This window comes from Quercus robur, chromosome 3 (assembly GCF_932294415.1).
Source record: "Quercus robur chromosome 3, dhQueRobu3.1, whole genome shotgun sequence".
NCBI classification, from domain to species: domain Eukaryota; kingdom Viridiplantae; phylum Streptophyta; class Magnoliopsida; order Fagales; family Fagaceae; genus Quercus; species Quercus robur.
Genome location: NC_065536.1, coordinates 26,029,964 through 26,040,804, shown reverse-complemented (window position 1 = coordinate 26,040,804; position 10,841 = coordinate 26,029,964). Strand labels below are relative to the sequence as shown.

At 38.6% G+C, this 10,841-nt stretch overlaps 1 protein-coding gene across 1 annotated transcript; it reads right to left on the bottom strand.

Annotated features, from left to right (window-relative positions):
• Window positions 1-207: 207 nt before the first annotated feature.
• On the bottom strand, window positions 208-4,167 carry LOC126719454 (uncharacterized). Its single transcript, XM_050422002.1, has 5 exons — window positions 3,781-4,167; window positions 3,553-3,666; window positions 1,876-2,259; window positions 1,098-1,623; window positions 208-893 (listed from the first exon to the last, which is right to left on the bottom strand). The coding sequence occupies exons 1-5, from the start codon at window positions 4,165-4,167 to the stop codon at window positions 208-210; spliced, it is 2,097 nt and encodes a 698-aa protein (XP_050277959.1).
• Window positions 4,168-10,841: the final 6,674 nt, after the last annotated feature.

Here is a 10,841-nt window from a genome sequence, read left to right as displayed (position 1 = left end):
AAGTTTGCCAATTTCGCTCCCTCCAAATACACCACATTTTGTACAACAGAGTTAAATTCCAAATGCTAGAAGAGTGCCTTCCAAACCAGTTCCACCAACCAAAAAGTGTATTTGCAATCGATCTTGGCAAGACCCAAGAAATCCCAAAATATCTAAAAACCAAGCTCCACAATTGATAAGCTTTTTCATAATGGAGTAGCAAATAATTCACCTTCTCCCCATTACAACGACACATAATGCACCAGTCAACAAAATCAACGCCTCTACCCCGCAAAATGTCCCCTGTAAGAATTTTCTCCGAAGTTGCAATCCAAAGAAAGAGATGCGCGGAGGAGCCTTAACCTTACAAATACCTTTCCAAGGAAAGATAATAGGCAAGGGACTTCGAAGCTTATTATAGAACGAGCGGATGTCAAAATCCCCCTTCTTCGACAACTTCCATCTCATACGGTCTCCATGCTCAGATTGAGGTAAATTAGAACCCAAGGTATGAAGGAATTCATCCACATCACCCAACTCCCAATCATTTGGATCCTTAAATAAACGAACATTCCAGCTTCTCGGAGCCTCAATCCCCAACCGTTCGAGAGACGAGGCCACAGATGCCTCTCTATTAGTAGTAATCCCATACACTACCAGGAAGGATAGATGGAGTCCTAAGTCCCCACACCACCAATCTGTCCAAAACTTCACTCTATCCCCCACCCCTACCTCAAACCGAATACATTTGCTAAAAACCTCCCAACCTTTTCGGATACTTCTCCATAAACCACACCTGTGAACACCCTTACCTAGCTTGGAAGACCATCCCCCCCACTCTTCCCCAAACTTCAAAGCTACAACCCTCCTCCAAAGATGAGTCTCCTCAACCCCAAACCGCCATAACCATTTTCCTAGTAAGGCTTTATTAAAAGTAGTTAATTTACTTATTCCGAAACCACCATTAGCCTTAGGAGCACACACCTTATCCCACCCCACCAAATGAGCCTTTGAATCCCCCTACAAGAAGTCCCTTTGCATCTTCTCAATCTTATTAGCCACATGTGAAGGGATGGTAAAAAGAGATAAATATTAAGTAGGAAGGCTAGATAGCGTACTCTTAAGCAATGTCAGTCTTCCACCTTTTGACAAATACAGCTTCTTCCACCCAGCCAACTTTCGCTTAATTTTCTCCAAGATAGGATTCCAAATAATAAGGGACTTATGGGAAGCCCCCAACAACATACCAAGATAGGTCCTAGGCAAAGTCCCAATCCTACAACCCAGAATCTTTGCCAAGGCATGCACATTATTAACCTCCCCTATTGGAACCATCTCACTCTTCAGGACATTGACTTTCAAACCTGTCACAGCCTGAAAACAAAGGAGAAGCATCCAAACATGAAGGATCTGCTCCACTTCCGCATCACAAGCAAACAAAAGATGCGAGACACATTCCCCTTCACCCCGTCTACCATCAGCCTTAAAACCCCTGATCAAGCCAGCACCTTCAACTCTTTTCAACATCCTGCTGAACACCTCCATCATAACCAAAAACAACATAGGAGATAGCAGGTCCCCTTGTCTCAGACCCCTCGTGCTCCCAAAAAAGTCAACTGGAGCCCCATTAACCAAAATAGAAAACTAGACAGTTGAAATACAAGTGCGAATCCATCTACACCACTTCTCCCTAAAGCCCATTCTCTTCAATAGATCTAGTACAACCTCCCAATTCACGTGATCATAAGCTTTATCAATGTTTAGCTTACAAATAACCCCCGAAATCTTACTCTTCGCTCGACTATTAACACACTCATTGGCAATAAGAATTGAGTCAAGAATCTAACCACCTCTTACAAAACTATTCTAAGACTCAGAAATCAGTTTATCTAAAACCTGTTTCAAACGATTTGCCGAAACCTTAGACAAGATCTTGTACAAGCTCCCCACCAAGCTAATAGGCCTGAAGTCTCGAATATTGGAAGCATCATTCTTCTTAGGAATTAATGCTATGAAAGTAGCGTTCAAAGATTTCTCAAACTTACTGTGTTGATAGAACTCCTTAAAAAATGCTAGAACATCTCTTTCCACCACTCTCCAACATTGGTGAAAAAAGGCCATAGAAAAACCATTTGGACGTAGAGCTTTATCTCCAACCAACTCATTAATAGCTAGAAGAATCTCCTCCTTCTCAAGCCTCCTTTCAAGCCAGCCCCTCTCCGACCCATCTATCAGATCAAACTCCAAACCTTCCACAAAAGGCCTCCACTCCTTTGTCTCCTGATACAAATTTTTATAAAATTGTACTACCTAAGAAGCCACCTCGGATTCCTCCTCATAAATCACCCCCTCCATCTCCAAAATACTTAGATGATTAAACCTTCTATGGGAATTAGCCACCTTATGGAAGAATTTAGTATTATTATCTCCTTCCTTAATCCATAACATCCTTGATTTCTGTCTCCATGACATTTCTTCCAATGAGAGAAGATTCTCTACTTCAGATCTCACCACAACTCTCTCACGTCTCTGCATCAGAGAGGCCAAACTCCCCTTCCTTGGCATCTAAAAATTTCAAAGCCTCTAATAATTGTGTCTTTTTGCGTTTGACATGACCAAACTCCAAACAGTTCCACTAAATGATATCTTCTTTCAAAGCCTTCGATTTTTTGGCAAGCACAAAACTAGGTGTACTAGAGAAAGAATGTCGGTTCCATCAAGAATGAACTCTATCAGTAAACTCGTTCGTCTTTAACCACATATTCTCAAACCTAAACGAACTTTTCCCCCTCACCATTCCCCCTACCTCCACTAAAATTGGGAAATGGTCTGAAACAGGGCGAGGTAAAATCCGCTGGATCATATCCGGATATTACTCCTCCTAATCGTGAGACACCAAAACTCTGTCTATCCTAGACATCGAAGGCTGATCTGAGCCGCTAGACCAAGAATAACTCCCTCCCTCCAAAGGCAAGTCAATCAAATTAAGATCCTCAATGAACTCCGAAAAAAGTTCCATAGCCGGATTAAGACGAGAATTACCCAACCGTTCACTCGGGAAACGAACAATATTAAAATCCCCAATGCAACACCATTGGACATTCCAGTATTGCTGAATACCAACCAACTCGTCCCACATTAGCCCCCTCGCATTATAATCAATTAGGCCATAAACCCCAGAACAAGCCTAAGTAAAGCCATCTCCCACCCCTTGCCACTGAACAGACACAGAAAAGGAACCCACCATAAACTCCAACCTCTCTAAAACCCTCCTATCCCACATCATCAAAACCCCACCGGCCGTTTGGACAGTATCTAAAGCCACCTAATCCACATAAGGACAACTCCACAAACTGCCAACCATCTGTCTGTCCAAGCCTGTAAGCTTAGTTTCTTGAAGGCAGATTACATCACACTTCCATTCACGCAATAAATTTTTCACTATCGAACGTTTCCAACAGTCATTCAAACCCCTAACATTCCAAGAAAGAATTTTTAAATTCATAAAGGCATGAAATCCCCAACTGTTATATTAGCTCAGCAACCAACACTCTACCTACCATCATAATTAACCAAAGATTGCAAATTCCTCAGCTCTCTCTTCTCTTTATCCTTATAGATGACAGCTTTTCTAGCAACTGTAACTTTCCTGTTCAACACTTTGGCAGCCTCCATCTCCCTTTCAATCTTTCATAACAAAGCAATACATAATTTCTCATGTCGACTAAGAGGAAGCCCTACCAGTTTACTAAAACCAGGAAGTCTGTTCTTCACCCAACTAGAAATATCCTACGTATTCACACACTCCACTGCCTCATTACCACAATTCAACTCAGCTGACAAAGGCAACCCAAAGGGAGTGATAGACATCAGAGGGATTGATAAGCTATCCTCTCCACCCAAACCCATATCTGAAATATCCAATTCTTCCTCCACCAAAACACCCGCCCCAGGGACAACACACATTGCCTTCATGGGTATCACCGCTAAACTAGACTGATCAAGTTCAAGGACAGCTTTCGGCCTGAAGTTGGCACAACTGTCCCAACCACCTTCACCCAAAACCACAAGCCTAGCCCTCGATAAGCTCAAAAAGAAATCAGATAAGAAACGTTCAACCGATGACCGCAAACTCACCTTATCTGACTTACCCGATGGCAACGTGGGCTCATCGGAGGCTTTGCGCATCGGTCTGGCACCTCTGGCTCAAGGTCAAAGATTTGGGGAAGGGTCTTGGGGCACGCCACTGTCATCGGAGCATCGGCTGAGTTTCCTTTGCCAGACAGAGAACTCTCACCCACTTCAAAAAGACTTGGGCCCAAAAAAATTGAAGTAAAAGGACCCACACGTGTGTCGGTCAGCATTGGGCTTGTGCCTAGGCCCATAATGGGCTTATCTTTAGCCTGTTTGGTTCCCCGTGAAACCCATTTAAGAGCCTTTGGTGCTCCTTTATTGCAGTCCCATTCCATTACCTGTGATACCCCTCTGATCTTCGTATCTCCCCCTTTCTTTCTATCCCAGGAAACCCATCTCCTCCCTATCACATCAACCTCCACGATAAAACCTCTCCCTGTCCAGCAAGATCTCCTAACATCACTCTTCTTCCCCTTTTCATAAGCTTTTGAATTCAAACTGAGGCTTGGGAAATGTCTCCTAGTATCTGCTAGATTTTGCTCACCTACCTCTGCCACCTCATTAATATACTACTCCCTCCTATCCCCTCCCACCACCTCCATCTTATCAGACTTACCCAACGGATAATCCCCCACTTTGGCACCTGTAAGTCTCAGATTCACCCCCATCTTCTCCTCTCTTAACAGTGTCATCTTCCCCTTGGCTGTGAAACCTAGCTGCTTTAGCTGCTTTCTATCCTCTGTTCTTCCATGAAAGCCTTGCACAACTTCAGCAAAAGTTCTAGAGTTTTGAGCCTCCAAGTTATACCTCCGCACTTGAGGAATAAATTTTGGAAGACCATTTCCACCCACCGCATATTAGGAAGGATTCAACAACTTTCTTAGTTCAAGGCCAAAAGCCCTCCAACCATATCTCTCTTTGCCTACAGGGATAATAATCGACCTCCTAGACCCACCAACTTTGAGTTCAGTCAATAGCAAGAACTGACTAGAAGTGTTGGTGCTCCGTTGGAGAGTAAAAGCAATGTCACCTTCTCTGAAAGTAAAAAACTATTTGGAGCTCTCCCTAATAACAAGGTGTTCAATATTATTCATCAGCCAATGTGCTGCATTCTTGCCCATGAAAACTGATCTCATAAAGAATTTGCCCCTCTCAAAAATCCGTAACAAGAAATAACGTCCCCTTTCCTCTACAACTAATTGAAAAAATTTGGACTCAATGAATAAACCGCGAACCCTCCCCCCCAAAATGGGAAGACTAGAGGACTTAGTCTTAGTAGTATAAAAATTTGTTTGATTAATACATTTCACTTTGTCATCTCTAGTCCAAGAATCGTTGTTTGTTTTCATTCTGAAACCCTATTAATCCTAAGGGTCTGGAATCCACCTAAGGGCGTAGCCAGGAATTTGTACTTGAGGGGGCCAAGTTACAAAAAGCAGTCTATTTTATCATACACATACACAAAAATTTGCATACTATTATTTTAAGCACCATCAAGCCATCTTTATCAAAATATTGAAAATTTTCTTATTTTTTAATGAATCATTCATCTCCTAATTTCAAATTAAAAAAAAAAATGATGATATGGAAAGAGATATAATATATTATCATATAGCAATACAACAAATTGAACAACTTAATAAACAAAGCATATTCATAAAACTAAATGACCATTATCATATATATTTAAAAAGCATAAATCTGAATGCCCATATGATGTTGAAGAAACAAACAAACCTGAAACATTGAGACACAAGAAGAAACTGGAACTGAAAGCAAATATGGATATTTTTTTTTAGATGAAAGGAGTTTAGATGATTTCTACCCTTGTTGAGATGAGAGTTAATGTGTTCAGAGCAATCAACAATGAGAGGAAAGAAACGGCAGTGTGGGCTTGTATCAAGAGAAAAAGTAGCAGTGATAACTTCTATTTTCTTTGAGAGTCTCGTAGATGGCTTCTTGGGATTGAGAATGATGGAAAAAAAAAAGGTAAATTTTTGTTTGAAAATGAGTGGTAAAAGATGATATTTTGAGAGTGTGGATTGTTGTCTATTGGATATTTGGATTGACAACAAATCATTTGGACAATTGGGAGAGCTAACTAGTATTTTACTTGAGGACTTTGGGTTATCTATTGGACTAAGTAGAGATCCTAGAAAGAATTGGGGGGGCTGGTCATTATTTTCTAGGGGGCCATAGTCTTTTACCTATTTTTTGCTATCAAACTCATAGCCTAACAGTAGAAGAAATCAAAATTTTGGGGGGGGGGGGGGGGGGGGGGGGGGGCCGCTCTGCCCCTGAATCCACCAATTTGGAGGCCTATTTAAGTACTCTATAAAACTTGGCAAAGAAGAAAATATATTATAAAATAAGTCTTAAAAGCATTAAAAGCATCTAAAACAAGGAAATAAATACCCTAAACCTAAAATAACAAAAATTATTTAAAAATGCCAAAATTAATAAATTACAAAAGTTAAATAGTAAATTCTGTCCTACATTAGACCCCTCTACTTGAAACAAACTTGTCCTCAAGGTAATCTTTGAAATATGAAATCTTCCACTCCAAATAAAAAAATACTTTGAATGCTTTAGTAACTTGATCCAGTTTTGAAATGCACCATAAATTTTCTCATTTGCCTTCAATTTATTTGCAATAATATTTAACAAATTAAAAATTTCTAGTCTAAGAAAATCAACATATTGTGTAGTCATCTTCAACAAATCAATTAAAACCTATGGATTGTGAGTTGTGGACTCATCCTTATATTTGACTTCAATTGAATCTTCCACAATATTATCAATAATTACCATCTCTTGATTTCTGTCGATATTCACAATCAACTCAACCTTCTTTTCTTTGACCTCTTCATCAAATTTTTGACAAGTGGTATCTTTAATCTTCAATTCAACATCTTGTAGCAAGTCTTGATTTTTTCAACCACTTTAAAACTTTCTTTAGAAATTGGCTGCATCTGTCAACCCTCAAACCGTTTTCTTTTCTTGACACATGGACTTGGTTGTGATCATTTTGGCTTTATGATTGACCTTTCATGTTTTGAACATATTTCTTTTCATAGGAATATATAGATTCATAATCAACACTTGTATAATCTAATATATCATAATAGTCATTAGGAAACCATAAATCAATTAACACCATTTTTATTCTTTGCCAAGAGCTAATTGGATGTTTACCTCAATGCTTTCTATTGATTCGAATGTCTTCCCACCATTCATTTGCTTCATCATCCACTTTATTAGATGCAAGCTGTACATTTTCTTCATCAAAAATCTTCCAAAAATTAAAATAGTCTTCCAAATCAAGAAGTCAGTCAATAAAATCCAACTTACACATATCTCCATCAAAGAATGGAATTTTCTTGTAGTTAGGAGCATGACTTTGAATATATTGATCATTGTTGTTGTGAGATGATTTCCTAGTAGCATTAAACCCCATAGCAGCTAGCATATCACGAATCTCTTGGAGCTTGCGGTTTGTACTTTGCTAATAAGCTTGGAGTTCATCTCTAAGGGCTTGTACCCCTTGTTCTTCTTCAGCACGGTTGTTTCGCTCACCCTAGTTGTTCTCCATATCAAGATACTAAGAAGCTCTGCTACCACCTAACATAGAGTGGAAAACGTAGTAGGCTAGATCTCGTTCTAGCTTAACGAACATTTGACAAGTCAAGAGAAAGTAAGCCTTGAATCCACAAGGAGGAAGGATCTGGAATCCACCAGAAAATAGAAAGACAAAAGTCTAAATTTTTTTTATTGAATATTTGTTAAAAAAAAAAAAACGTTTACAAACTTTGAGCCTATCTAAGAGCTCCGTAAAACTTAATAGACAAGAAAATATATTCTAAAATAAGTCCTAATTAATACCTAACCATAATAGGAACTAAATTTGACCTAAAAAGTATTAAAAATAAGGAAATAAATACCCTAAACCTAAAATAACGAAAATTACATAAAAATACCTAAATTAATAAATTACAAAAGCTAAATGGTAAATTCTGTCCCACATCAATTAGGCACTATTTCCACCTTCGATCTCTCGGTTTCTAATGTGTTTCAAGTGCAAACTCTCCTATAACTTGCTATTTGTGGGCCAACTATAATGTGTTTCAAGTGCAACTCTCCTATAACTTGCTATTTGTGGGCCAACTATGTCAACCCAGTTATTCTATCTTATTTGCTTCTTGTAGTTGTGTTGTGTAGGATCCAAGGACAAGGCATACACTTGGGACTGATCATAGAGTTGGGGCGCTTTTTTGAAATCTCCAATCTCTGTATACCTCTTGTTAGAGTTTATGCTTCTGCTTCTCTTCTCCACCATCCCTAGCACTTTGGCACTCTTAACTCCTTTTAGTATTTGTGCATATCGATATTTTGCTAGGTTTATAGATGACTTATCTCAATAAAAATAAATTTCCTTTATAACTTCTCATTCAAAATTATTAAATATTTACTGAATTTTACAAAAATAATTGAGACTCAAATTTTGAAACACATCAAAGTATTTTAGTTTGATAATCCTCTTGAATATACATAGCATGCATTTCAAAGTATTCTGCATTCTTATGGCATTATTCACTAACAAAACCTATCTAGGTACCTCCCACAAAATGGGAAAGCCAAACGAAATATTCATCATACTCTCAACACCATTCTTATTCTCCTTTTATCCTCTAAAGTTCTTGCACCATTTTGGGTGAATTTGCCCTCATTGCTATTCATGCCATCAATCATATTCATAGCCCAATTCTCTTGAAGTAGTCTCCTTATGAGAGACTCTTTGGGTTTATCTCTAACTATCCAACCTTCACACTCTTTTGGCTCCATCTGCTTCATTTTTCTCCAAACTCATGAGCATAAAAAACTAGAACTACGTTCTCAACTATGCTACTTCCTTAACTATGTAGAAACTCAAAAGGGTTATTAGTGCTACGATCCCATGTCTCACCGTCTTCCAATCTCCTAACAAGTCTTCTATGAATACAAACTCTTCACTAAGGTATCCCAATTTTGCCTCTCCTTTTCACCCTCCTCTGTCTTAGATATTTTCCCAGACGTGTTCTCCAATCTCTCTCTAGCAATGTTTGTACCAAACCCTCTAGTTGAACCACCTAAGAGCACTAGCATTGGGGGTGTAAAATCGTCCAAATTGGTATTTTAGCAACTGAAAGCCCAAAAATGTGCTCCAACCCAGTATGTATATCTAAAAAATTTTAGCATCTGTGAACAGTACTTACTTATATTTACAACCTACTGTTCACAAGTTTGTAAACTAAAAATAATATAATTTATTCACTCTCTCTCTCTCTCTCTCTCTCCTTCCTCTGCACTTCTCCCTCCTCTCTTCTCCCTTCCCTCTCAATCTCTGAATCTCTCTTCACTCAGTTCTCCCACTCTAATTTAGGTTGGGTTTTAGGCTGGTGGCACAGATCAGAATTTAGGTCAGTGGCTGTGGTCGGAATTTGGGTCGGTGGCTGTGGTTGGAGTTTGGGTCAATTGTTTGGTGGGGTTTGGATCGGTCATTTGGTGGGGTTTGTGGGTTGTTGTCTCATGGATTGTGGGTTGCTAGTGGGTTGTGGATTTGGCGGTGGATCAGTGAGGTTGCAGGTTAGTGTTTCTGAGGTGGATGGGTTGGTGTTTCTGAGGTGGATCAGTAGGTGGTTCGATGGTGGATGCACTACAAGAAAAGAGTCTACTAGAGAGGACCATATGCCCTCGCAAAAATTCAAATATCGTCGCAAAAGGTTATTAGCGAGGGCATATGGCCCTCGAAGGCCGTCGTATTTAAACTTCTCACTAAAAGAAATTTTGCGACCATACCTTCGCAAATAAATAATTTACGAGGGCAATCTACTGTCACTATTGAACAAATTCGCCCTCACAAATATATTACCAAACGACGAGAAAAATCGACGACTTATTTTTAGCGAGGGGAAACAGTCATCGTTAACAACTATTTGTGAGGGCCCTTATACCCTCGCAATTAGTTATTTGCGAATTCCAAATTGACGACATACTTTTTAGTGACAAATAATGACGTCACTAAAATTTATTTGTGATGGCTTTTAACCCCTCGTAACTTATTTTTAACGAGGGGAAGCAGCTGTCGTTAATAACTATTTGTGAGGACATTTATACCCTCGCAATAATAGCATCGCTAAAATTTATTTGTGAAAGCTTTTAACCCCTCGCAACTTATTTTTAACGAGGGAATGTAGTCGTCGTTAATAACTACTTGTGAGAACATTTATACCCTCACAATAATTGCATCACTAAAATTTATTTGTGAGGATTTTTAATCCCTCATAACTTACTTTTAGCGAGGAAAAGCAGTCGTCATTAATAAATATTTGTAAGGATAGTTATACCCTCGCAACTTATTTTTAGCGAGAAAAAACTTTTAGTGAGAAAAAACCGTTGTAGTTACTAACTATTTGTGAGGACATTTATGCCCTCACAATATTATCGCTAAAATTTATTTGTGAGGACTTTTAACCCCTCGCAACTTATTTTTAGCGATAGGTTAGGGATGTCACTATTTTATTTATTGCGAGAGACTTTGTCATCACTATAAAATTATTTATGACCAAATTTTTACGTCATCAATAGTAATATTTTATATAATTTTTGAAATATTTTATTATTTATTTTTATTTTATTTTATATCATTTTGGTTTAATTTATTTTATATCATTTTTGTTTAACTACCATGT